Source organism: Takifugu flavidus, chromosome 22 (genome assembly GCF_003711565.1).
Source record: "Takifugu flavidus isolate HTHZ2018 chromosome 22, ASM371156v2, whole genome shotgun sequence".
NCBI classification, from domain to species: Eukaryota; Metazoa; Chordata; class Actinopteri; order Tetraodontiformes; family Tetraodontidae; genus Takifugu; species Takifugu flavidus.
The window spans coordinates 3,008,269-3,025,612 of NC_079541.1; the positions used below are offsets into that span (position 1 = coordinate 3,008,269).

General features: G+C 49.9%; 1 protein-coding gene across 9 annotated transcripts in view; it reads left to right on the forward strand.

The window, feature by feature from the left end:
* nrcama (neuronal cell adhesion molecule a) overlaps nt 1-17,344 on the forward strand; it is a 28,040-nt gene that overhangs the window by 4,238 nt on the left and 6,458 nt on the right. For 3 of the 9 annotated variants that reach the window (XM_057022794.1, XM_057022796.1, XM_057022798.1), the window contains exons 2-24: nt 6,433-6,482; nt 10,738-10,918; nt 11,278-11,295; nt 11,611-11,716; nt 12,165-12,358; nt 12,458-12,580; nt 12,649-12,819; nt 13,549-13,660; nt 13,741-13,925; nt 14,012-14,143; nt 14,230-14,373; nt 14,451-14,562; nt 14,649-14,815; nt 14,892-15,039; nt 15,110-15,234; nt 15,366-15,395; nt 15,664-15,765; nt 15,856-16,053; nt 16,129-16,199; nt 16,309-16,534; nt 16,629-16,744; nt 16,819-17,026; nt 17,176-17,295. In XM_057022794.1, the coding sequence (XP_056878774.1) occupies nt 10,825-10,918; nt 11,278-11,295; nt 11,611-11,716; nt 12,165-12,358; nt 12,458-12,580; nt 12,649-12,819; nt 13,549-13,660; nt 13,741-13,925; nt 14,012-14,143; nt 14,230-14,373; nt 14,451-14,562; nt 14,649-14,815; nt 14,892-15,039; nt 15,110-15,234; nt 15,366-15,395; nt 15,664-15,765; nt 15,856-16,053; nt 16,129-16,199; nt 16,309-16,534; nt 16,629-16,744; nt 16,819-17,026; nt 17,176-17,295 (2,902 nt within the window). In that variant the 5' untranslated portion in view covers nt 6,433-6,482; nt 10,738-10,824. The remainder of the gene's footprint in view (nt 1-6,432; nt 6,483-10,737; nt 10,919-11,277; nt 11,296-11,610; nt 11,717-12,164; nt 12,359-12,457; nt 12,581-12,648; nt 12,820-13,548; nt 13,661-13,740; nt 13,926-14,011; nt 14,144-14,229; nt 14,374-14,450; nt 14,563-14,648; nt 14,816-14,891; nt 15,040-15,109; nt 15,235-15,365; nt 15,396-15,663; nt 15,766-15,855; nt 16,054-16,128; nt 16,200-16,308; nt 16,535-16,628; nt 16,745-16,818; nt 17,027-17,175; nt 17,296-17,344) is intronic. The other 6 variants (XM_057022795.1, XM_057022799.1, XM_057022800.1 and 3 more) reach the window with 3 other exon arrangements.

The window sequence follows — 17,344 nt, forward strand, 5'->3', positions numbered from 1 at the left end:
TGTTGGAAGTCAGCTTTAAGTCATGCTTTCTTTTTGTTTGTTTTTGGTCATGTTTATCACCTTCAACCAGGATTCACTCACCGAAACAATAACTTGGTTTCTGTTTGTTCTTGCTCAGTGTCATCTGATGATTTTGGATCCCAAAGTCAATGGCGTTCCGCCTGGCTGATAGCACCCCACCCTCTCTCTGCTCTCTGGCTCTGGTGAAAAACAGCTGAGCTGGTTGTTTTCGTCGAGCGGGACGGCTACGTGCTCGCTGTATTTTTGCTCATCTGCATTTTTATTAAAATTGAGGTTACATGTGGTGCCGGACTGTTTGCTCAACCCTTTTCCTGCGTGCTCTCTAGAGCCGGTCGCGCTGGTGCAAATGCTACCAGCTAACGGCGTTCACCATTTGAAACCCTTCTCTTTTCTAAACACCTGCAAAGACCTGAACGCCGGCATGTGTGAGACGCATCATTGTATCCTTTGTATTGCGTTCAAGCCAGTCATCCGTCAGAGATATGTGATATACCTTACCTGCCAGTTACTCATACCACAAAGGCCCATTACTCATAAAAAGAGCTACTCTGCTAAATCAGGGATCACATGTGCTTCCCACGGTGGTTCACTAGCCTGTGGCCTGCCATTTCTTTTCGGAGTGTTTTGAACCGGGTGTGCAGACAGAACCAGGACACCGAGAGCAAAGTTTTCCAGATTATTGACTCAAGAATTCTCTTTAAGCAGCATTTTTGGGATTCTGAAGGGCGCACCACTGCGGCGGTATTCCGAAGCCGGGCCACAAAATACTATAAGCAGGATGAATTATTGACTGGTTCTTCTCTTGTGTCACTTGCGCTCGCAGTCGTCATTCATCACGGTCAAATTTGAGCTGACTGGGGACGCGTCGTCCTTGTTCTGTCAGGGAAACGGGAGGAGGAAGCGGCCTCGGACTCGGATCCCTCCCTTGTTGATTTCCCTCTGCTTTCACTGTTCTGTATTCTTGAAGTAATTCTCTTTTCCCACATTGGACCCGTGATTGGTAAGGCCAATCTAGTGTCACGGATCTATAAGGGCTTGCATTGACACCCACATTATTGATCCAGAGATTAGGCCTGGGGACCCAGAGGCCATCAGTGTTGCTGAAAACAGGAGCCCCTCTTTTGTTATTGGCATCCTTCCGTCATTAGCCTAGCAGAACAGGCTGGACGGAGCGGAGCGGGTTCCTTCACTTGATCTTGTTGAGCCCAAATCCCTATTGTCAGAGGAGCATTTTGTTCAGAGTTCTTCCTGGGTTTCCTGGGCACAGCTCAATAATATGCATATGTTTTAAAGTGTAAACATCACACATAAATGGCCAGATAATAGCTAATTAACCTTTAGCAGAAGTAGCTTGTCCCAGTGTAAACCCTGCTGCAGGCTATTCTCATTAGCGCAGATAGCATCTGTTTTTAGAGCCTCAAACTGCTGACTGGGGCCTCTGAATAGAGAGCTGGAGCCTCTCCTCTATAGCCGGATTCATGCTGTCTGGCCTTCAATGAGGTCCGCGCCACCGGCCAACGGGGCCAGCAGTGAAAGGCGACAACAGATGGAGCGATAGCAAAGTGCCAATGTCGGCTGTTTTGTTCGGTGCAGCACGGAGCCGGTGGGCACTTTTCATCAGGAAGGGGTTCATTCATCATCTGCGTCTGTTTCAAAACATCAACGATCATTTCTGAATATGGCATTTGTGATTGTTTCTGATGGAATCGTCCGTCATCTGTGCAGAGCGGTTGGAAGCCTTGACGGAGACGGAGAGGCTGTTTGTGGGGAATATTTGAATGGCGAGCCTCTGTCCTGATTATGACAATCACGGTGTCATCGAGCCACTCATCACACGCTAATTAATGCCAAAATAAAGTCTAGAGGCTTTTAGCCAGGGCGACTTAAGCAGCAAACTCATTTCTATGATTTTGTTGGAGATTTTTGTCTTGTTCGCCTCTATTAGCTAATAATCTTGCGGAATAGATGCATCAAAGTGTGTACCACTGCTAATTGACCCAAGCTTCAATGTTTGCGGTGTGTGTATCTAACTAAGCAAATTAAACAGATACAATGTTGTTTTTTATTTGGTTTTGGGCAGGTCCTGTTAGGTTTGGTTGCTCGATGCTTAAAGCAACACTGACACCGAAGCAGAACAGTCAAGATCATTTGGCGGACTTCCTGTCAATCAACGTCTCTCACAGGAATCTGAAGAACAGACGAGGTGTCGGCAGAGTCATTTGTGGAACGCGGAGAGTTTCAGGTGTGAGAACTGGTCTTCACCTGCTCAGACAGACGGTTTCTGGACGGGGAAGACGTCATCTGACCCGCTTTACTCGCTGGATTGTGGTTTATGGTGTCGTCCATTAGCAACCCGGGCGTTTTTTAACTTCCAACACGCTAATGATATTAGCATGGGACTCCTCGGGTTTGTCTGACTGCAGCTCAATCTGCCATTTGTTAATTAAAATCTGAGCTAAGGTTGGAACCAAATTTGCATGTCCGCGGCCACGTGCGAATCCCTTTTACCAATTGCAACATAGAGCTTCTTGTGCGTCACACTCATGCTACGGTGCTCCCGCTCGCCGCAGAAAGGAAGCAACAACACCGCCGCATTACTGAACCGTGACACCATCCAAATAATTCAAACCGAGCTCTTAGACTTTTGCCACTGGGATGTCACGTGATTCCTGATGGCGTCCGGGAAATTTGCACGTGGCTTTTGTGTTTTAGGGCTTCTTTTGTTAGCATTGGCAAAGCCAGGAGGGCTGCAATGAGCCATGCAAGTGTTATTTGACTCAGAGAAAAGGAAACAAATATTCCCCTTAAAAATGCAAAAAACCACAACACATGAGCGTGCACGAGAGCTCTGGCTTGTGTGTAATGCTGCTGTTTAGAGCTCCGCTTGCAGCCTGGAGTCCTTGTGCAGGAGTGGATGACTGATGTCAAGTCACACCAGTCAAATTGAGACTTGGCTCCAGTGGAACTGCTGAGCGCGGCGTAATTAGTCACATTGTCTCGTTCCCAAATGTGCACAGAAGCAGACTAATACAGATCGAGCGCACGTGTGCTGCTGTTTCCTGTTTATCCCCTCTCAGGGACCCGGGAGGGGAGCTGGAGTCTATCCCAGCAATCACCAGGAGAGGCAGGAACAACATCAGAAGCCTTAAACATCACTCGTGGTTTTTTTTACTGGTGGTGCCGATGCAGTGAGACCTCAGCGACCTGGACTCTGGCTCAGAATAAACCCAATATCAGAGCTGTCTTCACTCGCTGCCGTTAGCTTGGCGCTAATCTGTCAGAGAATCCCCCCAAATCAGAGGTCTAAACTGCATGAGAACACCGAGGAACCCCCCCCCCCCCCCCCCCCCAGGGTGTTTCTAATATCTGGAGGCCTCATTAGTTGACGTTCCTTGTGTCAGCCTGAAGATGTGGGGTCAATATTGGACATCTCAGGCGTCCCGTTGGTCTGTTTGCGTTCCCTTTGTTCGCCAGCCTCTCATTTCCACTTTCCCATCGCTCTCCTCTCGTTCTCCTTCCGTGGTGATGTTTTAGTCCGTCTTTGTGCCAAGTGTGGTTTTCCACTCCACCCAGGACAGATCCGGGGGCCGATCATGTCGCTAAAGTAGCCGTTTTCAGGATCTCACCCATAATTCTCCCCTTCCTCCCTCTGTTGGTGCTACAAAACGAGCTTGATGATTGGTTCCAAGCCCCCGAGAGCTCTCATCCCTGGGCCCATTTTACAACATGCTGCTCTGCAGCCGCACAAAGCTCAGCACAGCATCGGCACAGCGGCACTGGCCCTTCAGCTTGATCCTCTCTTTCCTCTGGAAACCTCTGGGCATGTGTGACTTGTTTTTGGTGACTCAATTAAAACGGAACCACGGCGATGGTCACATCGCCCAGAGGCAGTAAATCTTTGTGATTAACCCCCCCCTGGATGGGCTGGAATGTGCTCAGTCTGGGACGATGCTCGAATTCAAACATCTTGCTAAAGCCATGGTTACCAAACGTTAGCAAACACACGCAGGTATTAAACAGAAAATGTTTGAACTCTTCAGGAGAAACTTCAAAAGCGGCTGTAAATGTCATCCTGACGTGGGCTTGTGGCATTTTTCAGTCTCGTCTCACCTTATAAACGACCGCGCTATTTTGATCCTTACTGGTTGTACTGGGCCAGAACCATGACCAGGAAAGGGAACAAGCAGCCGTTTTCCTGGCTCACTAGCATCGAATATAAACCGTTAATAATACTCTCTGCTCAGCTTTTACAGTGTAACCATGCACACCTCATTGGTTATATGCTCTACATTTAACTTATTGTTTTATTTTTTATAGATTTGCTGACATTTTAATGTATTCGGAATCTATTGCATCCATAGATTAAATGTATATTATTAAAATGGACAACAAATGGTGACCACCTTCATAATGAGGTCATTAGTCATTTTTATGCGGCTGCGTGTGCATAAACATGGAACACACACACACACACACACCACCTTTGGGGCCTTTACATTGACTTCCATTCATTTCTCCAGCCGGGGGGGAGTAATAAATAACCCTGAAGGCCAACATCAAAATCTTGTCACACACAGATGGTGTCTCTCCATCAACACACAACAATTAAGCGCTCCTCAGCTATTCGCTGATCCAGGTGCTGCTGCTTCCATGGGTGGTCTTCAGAAGGCTGAACGTCGTCTCCTTGTTTAAGCTAAAAAAGCACCATTGAAAATGCGTTCAGCTGCTGCTCCTGACATCCCAGACCTCTCTAAAGCAGCGTTCCTCTCGGGTTCCTCGGCTGTTTGCGCAGGCCATCTCCAAGGACACCGCAATTCAAGGCTTTTCCAAAAGAGCGGCGAGTCGGACCCCGTTCAGGGAATCTCCGGCGCCACTTTAGCTTCGGCAAACACCCGCTGACTGTTTCAATGTTGCTCAATCGCGAACAGACGCCTGCAAAAGCGGTCGAGAACCCGTCACCGTTGAGCATTCCGTGATGAGTTTACAGCACCTTAAACAAATGTGCATGTAAAGCAAGATAGAATGACATATTTCCATTCAAAATAATGCACTGACGTTTCAATACATCCTCTAAAAATGGCCAGCTTGTGTGTGTCTGGCACACATTTATATTCACGCCTGAGGGTCAGTTATTGTATCACAGTCTGCAGACCCCCCCCCCCACACACACACGCACACGCACACACACACACACACACATCATTTAGCCAGACCTCCCGGCGGATCCATAAAGTGGTCTGGCTAATTGAAGAGGAGATCAGCCTGATTTTGACGTTCGCGGTCACGTTGTTTCTGTTTGAAGTCTCATCAAATGCCCTTCAGCCGCTTCCAGTCGTGACAAACAGACAAACAAACAAACAAACACACTCTTGTGCTCTGCTGACACCAAATCTATTTTTTTCCTCCTCTGGAGTCGTGGGAGTCGGCCACCGTAGGCGTTCACACCGAAGAAACCCAAAAATGAAGATTGACTCCTGACAGGATTCTTTGTTGTCACATGATCCTCTTTCTCACCGTGCTAATGTGCTAATGGTTAGCCCCCCACCCCCTCCTGCTGCCTCTCCTTTCTTCCTCTCTTCCTCCACTCTGATTCTGCTTCCCTCTTTCTCCAGCACTCTGATGTTGAAGCTCTTTTAGAGTTCTCCATTAATAATGCATTGCCATGATTCCCAGTTTTTATTTTTTCCATGTGCACGCCGCTCTCATCTCATCTTCCTCACGGTAGTCTTGTCGGGGGCGAGCGCCTCCTTTTCTTCCTGTTCAGCCTGGACATTTTCTCCGTTGTGGTTTAAATCTTCCGTCAAACTCTGTTTAGCCTTCATTCTTTTCTGTCTCTTATGTAATTGGTCCCAGCCTGGGGTTCGTCGTCAGCTAGGTGGCGCTCTTCTGAACCCTGCTGCCTTCAAAGACCTCCTCTTCCTCGTGTTTTTCCATGTGTGATGCGTTCAAACACCTTGACCTGGGCTCATTAATGGACACTCACATCATCCTACCTTCTGAGGCGGCTCCATTTGTTTTTCTAATATGAGATGAATGGAGGGGGGTCTCTGGAGATTAAGATAATTCATTCATGGTCATGGAGCGAAGGAGGTGGCGTGGGGGGGTGGGGAGTTTATGGGTACTATTGTCTTTTCCTGCTTGGGGCCGGAGTCATAAAAGTCACCCGCGTTGTTTTGGTTATTGATTGGAGGCTTTGTGTTCAACAAGACACTCAATTACTGGGTCCCCCCCCACCCCGCCCCCCGCCCCCTGGGAGGAAGCAAGCGTGTAATCATGGTGCACATGAGACTGGATGGCAGTGGTTCATCAACCTGAGTGTTGACATTGGGGATTAAATACACCACACAGTCGTTAACAACCTAAAATCTGATATCCGAGGAAGGATTTTAAACATTGTCCTTTTTGTCGCAGGTTCGAATCCCCTTCTGATGACGACCAGTGGCTGAGATTGAATTTCTCAGGTGAGTCTGTGAACTTGTGCGCTGGAGTTCATGTTGCCGGCTCGTGTTAACCAGCGTCTTTCCTCGACCTCCGACTCTGAGCTCCTTGCTGGCAGCTTTTAGCATCTCTGGCTAGCTGTGACTAGCATGATTGATTGTAAAGTTGGAGGCTTGTGTTTAGGAAAAAACAATTTCCTGTTTCGCAGAGGCCTTGGGCCAACAATCAAATGGTCAAAGGTTCTGACAGAACTGTGAAAAATTTCCGATTTTTTTAAGACACTGAAGGTCTTGGACTGGATTTTTCAGTTTGAATAAAAAAGCAAATGCAGAATCTGCATTATTTGAATAAAACACAGTCGCCTCTGGCCTTAATAATCAGATAATGTGCCAGTAGAATTCGTCCTAAAGCCTCTTCGCAATAGGGAGCAAATTCCCAGCGTATTGTGTAACAGCACCACCGTCGCTATCGTGGTTCCCGCGGCGGCTTCGCCCCTCGTCGCTAACTTCCGCCGCGAGTCGCCACCATCGCAGCAGTTTATGGGGATGGGATCAGTTGTCGTGTGTGTGATGACGGCCCGCAGGTTCCCCTCTCCTCCGCCTCCTCCGTCCCTCTTTAAATGAATAATCCCGACGAACAGATGGGTGGAGGAGAAAACGCCGGCTTGTTGCGCTGCTGTGACGCTGTCAGCATCTCCCATCCCCCACCTCTCACCCCCCCGTCCTGCCGCTCACGACATGTTCTGGGCCAGCCTCGGTTCCCCTTGATGTCAGACAGTCCGTCGTCTAAATACCCTCGGCGGTGAAAAGCCCGGCGACAGCGGGAGAAGCTCGGCTGTGAACTGTGGAATAACCCAGACATTTACCAGATCTATAAAGACGCCTCGTGCACAGTGTCACCCACCAAGGCCACGTGCGTCTATCAGCTCATCAATACCTCCTGGAATGGCGCCACAGCTGCTTCATTGAGTCTCACCCTGCTGGTGAAATAAACACTCGCAGAGTAGATTCGGTTAATCTCCCCAGCTGCTTTGTTTATTTATTTATTTATTGGGGCGGGTGGAATAAATAAATGGCCATATCTCAGCTGTTAATTAAACATAACGTCATCTGCGAAAACCACCTACACGTGCAGGCAGGCGCGACCTTCTGCTCAGGCCGAACCGCCACATCCTGTGATGAGATGTCCCCAGTCAGGCCGCGCACGTGTGCACGAACACGTGGGAGCACATCCCACAGAACCCACACTTCACCTTGCCCCTCCCCCAGGAAACAAAAACAGCTGTTTACCTGGCAAACGCTGCCGAATTAACCAAATATAAATGGTGGACGCTGAACTGGACGGGTTTTGGAATTTTACATGCTTGATGATCATACTTCCTGTTTCCTGTGTAGCTCCTCTCTTCAGGCTGCGAGAGGTGTCACCTTGTGCCCCCCCCATCCCCACACACACACACACACACACACACACGCACACACCCCAGCCCTCTGCCATTTCAGCAGTATCCCCTTGGTAAACAGCACGTAAAGTAAAATGGCTCCAGTGGGGTGCCGGAGAGGTGCGGATGTGATAGCGTCTAGTCTGGGATGCGAGCGGGCCCCGGGGGGGGGGGCATGCTGACCATCAGCACATCACAAAGCCTCTGAGAACTGATCCATGCACTGCGTCTGTGTCAACGTGCACTGATTAGGCGGCTGTGCCTGATCCGGTTCTGGGTTTACCGGACACAAAGAGGCCGCTAATTCTGCCTTTTTGTCTAATGCACGGAACAGGAAGTGGTGTTCGCTGAGCCAAAGATCCTCGTGCACGAGTGTGTGCACGAGCCAGCGGCCGTCTATGTCAGCAGTTAAATCTCTATAAAGTCAAACAGTCATAGGTTCTCCCGCTTCAGCTTCCAGCGCTGGCACGGCCACCTGGAAGCTCTCTTGCGGTGGTTTACGCTCACACACGCCGCGGGGACTCGCAAGTCATGTTTCAGGCGTGTCGGTGACTTTTCGCGGTGTTGAAAGGAATCCAGAAACGGTTTGAATGTTCAAATACAACCGGTATAATCACCTCACATTCTCTCACTCGGGAACACTGTCACTCAACACCTCACCTCTGTTTCTTCTTACCCTCGAGGCAAACAGTAACAGTATCTCGCTATTATCTCCAACACAAAGGATCAGTTGTGCGCAGAAGAGCCTGAGTGAGAGTAGGAATGGTTTCTAGATGGTCCAAGTAACTATTGGCATTGTTCACATTCAAACCCTGGAATAGCATCTCATTTTTCTTTTGAAATCAACTGTATTGTAGCATTTCATTCAATTCACTCGATTTTTGAACAAGCTAATGCCGCCTGGGTTTGAGTTTGAAGTTGAGCTAACAGCTAGCTTGCCAAATTTGCTAGCGTTTGATTTCTACACGACTCCCTTAGGTTCTAAGCTCTTTTTCCAGACATTGAAAGTCTATCTGCGGGCTTGACCTCTCTCCAGGCTTCAGTGTCGGGGAAGTTTTGAACGCGTTTCCGTCCGCTGTCTCAAATAACAGCGCTGAAGTGACAGCGAGACAGCGGCTTCAGATTTATGCTGCAGCTCTTCACTGCACGTTTGTGGGACCTCTCGCGGCTCAGAGCTCATATTCTACTGACCTGGTTACGGGAAAGAAGCCCCAGTTCGGGGTTTGCTCGACCCAGCGGGACAAACGCTCGGCTTAACTTCCGAAAACATCCATCTGTGGGTTTATGTGCAGGTTTCAGGACGGCTGAAGTCCATTCAGGCTCCAGAGTCTTATAAATACCTCCATGACTGGGGTCTGATGTGACTGCGGATGACAGCGCTCTCACCCCCCATTCCAGTTTGCTTCCGCCCTCATCTGCCCAGTCAGGCTGTCGTGGCTGTTTGTGTGTGACTGAAGGCTGTGGAGTGACCAACATTGATTTTTGCTTCAGGGCGTGAAAACTGAGAGGCAGGAAGGCCTGTGGGGCTCCTGTCAGCCGCCCGAACACCATTCTGAGTTGTTTAACTTTGCCTTATTTACCAATGCAAAATGTTGAAAGCTCGTTCTTTTCCCTTCCCACAACCTAATGACTCGAGTAGGCTGGGTAAGCCTATTTGGCCTCTTCAAAAGAACCCCATGGGATTGCTCAGAAAGGTACAGGACGGAGGACAGGAAGTGAAAGGAAGAGACAGTGATGGAGTGCTTGAGATGGAAAAATCTGGTTTGGCCTGTGGGAATGACCCCTGAGTCAGGGAAGAGCGGGAAGAGCATGATAAGAGATGTCCTGTCTTGCTGACCAAACCCCTCGCAGCGTCCTCTTCGTCATCCCTTTTTCATCTGTGGCCTGTGAGCAGGCAAGCGCCTGTAAATGATTCATCGTGTGTAATTGTGCGCCGGTGAGTAATAATCCCGCCCCAGGAGGAATGTCCTTCGCCACGTGCCGCATCCCCGCACTGAGCACCAGCGCTGCCTCCACACGGAAAAGGCCAAAGGTCAAGTTCATGCGGCATGATCGCACAAGCTAGCGGATTTAATATTCTAAGCAGTTTAGGTCGTGCGTGCCTGTGGGGTTTTTGGTTGCGAGGATGGCAGAATAATTACAATTAATCTGGATTACTCGATGAGCATAATTCAGAAAGGCCTAGTTTGTAACAGGATTAGAAGCCCGGCCTGTATTTAACAGCGTTTTGTTGGGCTCCCCCACTTTTCTCCCACTCTGCTGCCTCTTCCTCAAGATTAAATAGCGAGAGTGATATCCAACAGGACGTGTCCGCGGAATTATCCGTGTCCCTGGGCCGAATTAGCTCTCACACGCTGCCCAGCTCAGCTGGATAAAATCTGACGCGCCACTTTCTGCGTACGGTTATTCCCGAACGGGCTTCCTCTCCAGCGGCGTGGAGCTGCAACAGGCTGCGGCTTATCCAGCTGACTACACTCGTGCGGGGTGAGCGCACACGTAGAATCCAGATCTTGATGGAGCCTTGGCGACCGGTTGTGGAAAACAAAAGTGCCCTGGTGTGATTACGCTCTCGTTGTTTGAGGTTGAGGCTGAAATCAAGTTTGTTTGGACGTTTGCGCCTCCTCCTGCCGCCAGCTCCAGTCCTCATTGACTCACTCGCTCTTTCGGTGTTGAACTCTGAGAGCAACGTAAACTTTCCATTGAGGTTCAGCCTAAATAGTCTGTGCACATATTGGTCATCTTTATAGATAAACACTGTCTGAGGATTGTCATGTGTGCTTTGACCAAATGATAAAAAAGGCACCTATGATGTCATCTGTCCTCACTCTGCCTCTTCTTAGAGTGGATCCAGACTCTTTCGCTCCACCGACCACCCCCAACGCGTCGAGGAACTTGGATTAGCAAAGGCCATCTTGCTGCAGCGAAGCATGGACGGGGGCAGGAAGTGGGCGCCAGGCTTCAGCGTTGTGCTACTGACGCTCTTGAGTCATCTGGCCTCAGCGCTGGAGGTTCCGCTTGATCGTGAGCAATCTCTTTTAGATTCCACTAAATTAAAATGCGGATCAGAGCGCTTCATATTCTGTAGAAATTTGACATTTTCCTACTGTAACGGAACATTTCAGACCTTCCTGCTCCGGATGACGGAGCTCTGATTTTAGACTTTGTATGGTTCAGCATGATTTTCTCTTCTACTTTCTGATTCTGTTCATCAACTGCCTTTCTCGCATTGATTTCGCCTGCCTCTTTAGATGAAAATCTCAAAAAAGCACAGGCAGTACTGTAAGAGTTTAACCTGAACATGCGCCTTACTCCTCACAAACGCTAACACCTTTCCTCACTATTCTATCGCTATGGTACGGCCTCTCACCCTGGACAAAAAGCTAAAGTACTGGAAGGATGTAAGTTGCCACGACTCTGTGATTTGCAGTTTTCCCTCTGAAATCTCAGTTTTGAGTTTGGAACTGTGTGTTGTAGCCAAGCTAGCAGTGCATGCTTTTGTTGTGCCAAATGTTGTCGTGCCTTTTTAAAACAGGGCGGCGGTAAGTTGTCGTCCGCTTCTGCAAAGTCACAGTTGTGGGTTTTCCCTCGCAGCTGTGGATGTTGCTCCACTCGATCGTCAGTGCTTGCTGCATGCCGCTCACATCCCCTTCATTCTCTAAGGCTGAAATCCCTCCGCGGTTCTCTGAACTCTGCGTCTGTTCCTGTGTCTCCAGTGCCGCAGCCGCCGACTATAACGCTGCAGTCCCCGAAGGATTACATCTTTGATCCACGTGAGAACATCGTCATCCACTGTGAGGCCAAAGGGAAACCTCATCCAAGGTGAGACCCTGGTTCTGCTGAGGCTGCTGCGCCAACACTGCTTACCTGGCCTGGATGTGCATCATTATGATGCACCTGCAAGAACTCCAGACATTAAAGCTGTTCAATAAAGCTATTATACAATTAGCTTTTCTTGAGATTGTGATTATAATGGTGCTATTAGGCTAATCACACGCTAGTTTTTAATTAAGTACACTTTGGTTACAGGTTTTGTGTGAAATTAGGCGTGGTTCTGCTGGCGTAATTAATCAGCAGCATGGTGAAAGTATAAATCACCATAGCAACTGTTGTCTTGGAGAAAACAGACCTGCCAAGTGATTTAGACACGGATCAGACAGGCCACCAGCATCGCACGGGTCAAATTCAAAGATTCTCTTGCGAGCGAGTTCCAGTTGTTACACATAAGGAGGATGACTGCGGGGTTTTTAATTTTGCTGTCTCACCCTAGCTTTTCTTGGACAAGAAATGGGACCCACTTTGACGTTGAGAAGGACTCCAAAGTCCTGATGAAGCCCGGTTCAGGAACTCTGGTCATTGACATCAGCGGAGAAAAGGCCGAGGCTTACGAGGGGACGTACCAGTGCACAGCCCACAATGACCACGGCACCGCCCTCTCCAACAAAATTGTCATCAGGCAGTCAAGTAGGACCACCTGGAACTCAAAAAATGGATCTAAAATGCAGACACGATGCACGAGTGGACTCATGCAGCGCCTTTCTTTGTCAATTTTGCGACTCACAGGGTCCCCCTTGTGGTCAAAGGAGAGAAATGAAGCCGTTGTGGTGCAGAAGGGGGTCTCGCTGGTGTTGCAGTGCCGACCTCCTGCAGGTCTCCCCCCTCCTGTCATCTTCTGGATGGATAACAGTGAGTTATTAGCAGATATTTGCACACTCAGGTGCCAGAATAACCCCAGAATCCTCTGCCTTCGTCAGACTTCCATAGGCTCCCGCTGGACAAACGGGTGTCCCAGGCTCTGAACGGAGACCTGTACTTCTCCAATGTCCTTCCTGAAGACAGCAGGCCCGACTACATCTGCTACGCTCGCTTCCCTCACACACAAACCATCCAGCAGAAGCAGCCCATCTCGCTCACCGTGCTGGACAGTAAGTCAAGGCACTTTCCTCCTTTCAAAGGTGGTTTTGTGATGGATGATGCCTTTGAGGGGGTTAGGGAATAAAGCGTGGTCTGCTTGCCCCCCCAGTTGTGCATGCTTCTGACTTTCTGTTGTGTTCCAGTGGAAACAGTGAATGAGACTGTGGCTGCTTTGTACAATATCACTGATTTCTCTCGTGGTGAGTGCTGCTGGTTGATCCCTGCTCCGCTCCGTCAGTGTGAACCCAGCCCTTCTTTCTTTTGACTCCCCGGCCTACCCTTATCCAACGTGCACCTTTCACCTGGCCCCAGTCATTCGTTGCATTGTCGCCCGCGGCTCTCTGTCATTTTAAGTCATTTATGGAAAACAAGCAAACTTCCTTTGGAGCGTCAATATGATGCTTTCAAGTCCAAACAATCATCTGAGTGTATTTTCAATGATGGAACCACAAGGAAATACTGAATGTCATTAGGATCTTTCGCTTGTGAGCCTGGAGGGGGTTGCTTCTGACCAGGAACCTCCGTGTTGCCATAGAAACAGACCAGCGGGCATTTCTCACTGATTCCGAGGCATCACTCATCTGTGTTGGAATTCTCTTCCCTTTTTTTCCCTCCATTTGCTTCATCACTTCATGACACTTCACTCCTTCCCCTCACAGTGGGAGCCCCCCCAAGGCTTTGATCATGTGTTTTTTTCAGGTTTTTTTGTTTCTGATGTTGTCATGTGCTTCTGTCCTCAGACAACCCAGAGGGGGACCATCAGCCCGGGTTCATGTATCCGATGGGATCCACCAGCACCAAAATGGTCCTCAGAGGGGAAACTCTGGAGTTGGAGTGCATTGCTGAGGGCTTGTAAGTCAGTGCCCAGCTTTCAAAACAAGAGGAAAGTGGCTGAAACGGCACGAAAATCAACAGTTGCGTTTGGATTTCAGGCCGACTCCAGATATCTCCTGGCAGAAGGACGGAGGAGAGCTGCCCAGTGGGAGAGTATCCTTCCAGACCTTCCAGAAAACACTCAAGATATCCGATGTGGTTGAAGCCGACGCTGGAGACTACCGCTGCACGGCCACAAACAGGCTGGGCTCCACACACCACATCATTAAAGTCACCGTCAAAGGTAGGCAGCCACAGTGGCGCCTGGCTGTGGGCGACAGCAGAACCCTGCACTTTCCACCATTCATCCTCTCGCACGGTCTTCCACAGCGGCTCCATTCTGGATCAGCGCTCCGAGGAACCTGATCCTCGCCCCCAATGAGACCGGCGTCCTGATGTGCCGAGTCGGCGGCGAGCCCAAACCAAAGATTACCTGGTTTGTCAACGGCGTCTCCATAGAAAGTGAGTAAAGTGGCTCCGAGACCGTTTCGCACCCTGCTCCTGGCTTCCTTCGAAACAACTTGGCCACCGTGGTCTTTCTGCACTAGACGCGCCTGAAGACCTCCGGCGGAAGGTGGATGGCGACACCGTGACCCTCAGCAGCGTGCAGTCCGGGTCCAGCGCCGTCTACCAGTGTAACGCCTCCAACGAGTTTGGGTACCTGATGGCGAATGCTTTCGTCAACGTGCTCGGTGAGCTGAACCAGAACCGCTCGAATCCTCTGATGCGTGCCTGTGTATTAAAGCGTTGTCGGGCTATTTCATGGTAGCGGAAGCGCCGAGGATTCTCACACCACCCAACCGAGTGTACCAGGTCATCACCAACAACCCCGCGCTGCTTCACTGTGCGTCCTTTGGCTCTCCAATCCCAGTCATCACGTGGTAAACACAAGCTTTGGCCGTGGCGAGAATGAGATTAGCATTTTTAGCATAATGATTAGCATAACATTTTTCTGACGCCCACAAAGGTTCAAAGACATTCAAACCAGCATTAAGGACGGTGACCCTTATGTGATTCATGAAAACGGCACGCTGGAGATCCACGTGGCCCAGCCGCTCAACAGCGGGAAGTACACCTGCATCGCCACCAACAACCTGGGCATCAAGGAGAACCACGTCTTCCTGGAGGTTAAAGGTCGGTGCGGCTGTAATCGCAAAGTCACATGACCACGATACGCTTGTAACAACATGGGCCTTTCTGGGCGTTTCAGAACCCACTCGTATCCTAAAGCAGCCAGAGTACAAGGTGGTCCAGAGAGGAATGAGAGCCGCGTTTGAGTGTACGGTCAAACACGACCCGACCCTCATCCCCACCATGACCTGGCTCAAGGACAGCGGCGAGCTGCCCGACGACGAGAGGTAGCGGGAGAACCGGGCGGACGTCCAACGGAAAACGCGGGCCATGCTTCTAACGCTGCGGTGCTTTCAGGTTTGTGGTGGATGCCGACACTCTGACCATCATGGACGTGACGGATCGAGATAAGGGCACCTACACCTGCGTCATGAACACCACCCTGGACCACGACTCGGCCAGCGCCGTGCTGACTGTCGTAGGTAGGTTCACGGGTCAGGAACCAAATAAATAAGGAAGATTTCTCCTGCTTCCCTAATGAGCTCTATCACCTCCTTGCCTCAAATAAGTGCCACTAACCTCAACACTCTTTTTGCACTTCCTGCGCTCTCAGAGGCCACGCCCACTCCAGCTATTGTCTACGGTAAACAGTGTCCGTAAATGGAATTTTACAGTCTTCTTGTGGTCTGTTCACAAAGAAAATGCTGTTTGAAGCTGATGTGTATCTCATACTGATTGACCACCCATCCCACCTTTTACCCTTGCTATGGGGTTTGCATGGACAACGTTTTTGTTCCACATTTCTCGCTCACGTGTTCGTCTCATTCAGCTTTTTTTTGGCTACCACGACATTGATTTACACCTGCAAGTATCTTTCTCTTTATTCTTGGACCTAACTGTTGTGTTGACAGAGAGACCTGACCCACCGACTGACCTGGAGATGACCGACCAGACGGAGAGGGGAGTGCGGCTCACCTGGATCCCTGGAGATGAACACAACAGCCCCACGCAGAGTATGAAAATATTCCAAAGCTTCAATTTTCCATAAAATATTAGATGTGGCTCCTGGAATTTTCTTCCTTTTATAAAAAACTTTTCTCCAGAGTTCCTGATCCAGTATGAGGATCTGCTCCACCAGCCGGGGGTTTGGACCAACCTGACAGAGGTGGACGGCACCTCCACCACGGTGCAGCTCAGCCTGTCCCCCCACGTGTACTACTCCTTCAGGGTCCTGGCCATGAATCGCCTTGGATACAGCAAGCCCAGCCAACCCTCCAACCAATACAGGACCAACCCTGCCGGTCAGCGTCCAGAAATCAAGCGAAATCCTATCAAAACCTGCAAAAATATGACGGGTTTATCCTTTTGTTTCTTAGCTCCCGATGAAAATCCTGCAGATGTTAAAGGAACTGGAACAGGACCGGGCAGCCTAGTGATCTCCTGGACAGTAGGTTTAGGGTTTAAAGACCCCTGCAAGTGTTTTATTTGATTATCAACGAAAGGCTGTTAACAGCATTGAGCCCAAATGGTTCCATCTTTTCTGTTCCTCTGCTCAGCCGCTGACAGGTTTTCAGTCCAACGGGCCTGGTCTGGAGTACAGAGTCCAGTGGCGACAGCTGAATGCGGGTGGGGACTGGTCCACAAAGAACGTGGCCAATGTTTCCCAGTTCGTTGTGTCTGGAACTCCCACATACGTGTCCTATGAGATCAGGGTTCAGGCCATCAACGATTACGGCAGTGGCCCGGAGCCTGAAACGGTGATCGGGTATTCTGGAGAAGACCGTGAGCAAACTTATCATTAAAGCCTGTTCCCATAGTAACCCGAGCTCAGTTAAGGATCCTTGAAGCAGCCTTTTTCCTGACTGCTGTGTTGCAGTGCCGCTGTCTGCTCCCGAGGGCGTCCAGGTCAAGGTTCCCAACAGCACCTTTGCAGAGGTGCACTGGGAGCCCGTCCCCCGGTCCTCTGTCCGTGGGAAACTTCAGGGATACAAGGTCCGCTTCGATAGCAGCGCTAGCCGCATGTTGGAGTCTCCGCTCTGTGTCCAACCGCGTGTTGCTTCGTTTAGGTTTACTACCGCCGCCAGCGCGGCCTCCACGAAACCGAACCGGAGGAGGAGCCGCAGGAGCAGGTCCTGACGTTCAGTGGGAACCGCAGCGAGGGACGGCTCCCGGGCCTCCAGCCCTACAGCGTCTACAACCTCTCCATCAGGGTCTTTAATAATAAAGGAGAAGGCCCTCCAAGTCAAAGCAGCAGATTTGAGACTCCTGAAGGAGGTGGGTACTAACAAGAGCCGCCGCGGTTTGGTTCGAAGAGATTAGCAAAAACAATTGCAATTCAGCATCTACAGTAGCAAACAAAGAACCCACCAATTACCTCCAAAATGTGGAGCTCTCTTGACTGGATTTGTGATGCTGCTTCCCAGTTCCAGGGCCTCCTTTTCTGAACACCATAAACCGCAGTTTGGACTCCCTCACTCTGGAATGGGGCCCACCTTTACAGCGCAACGGGCGCCTTCTTGGATACACACTGAAATACCAACCAGGTGGGCTGGTTAGCTATCTAACCTGCTATCTGTTGCAGTATCAGACGAT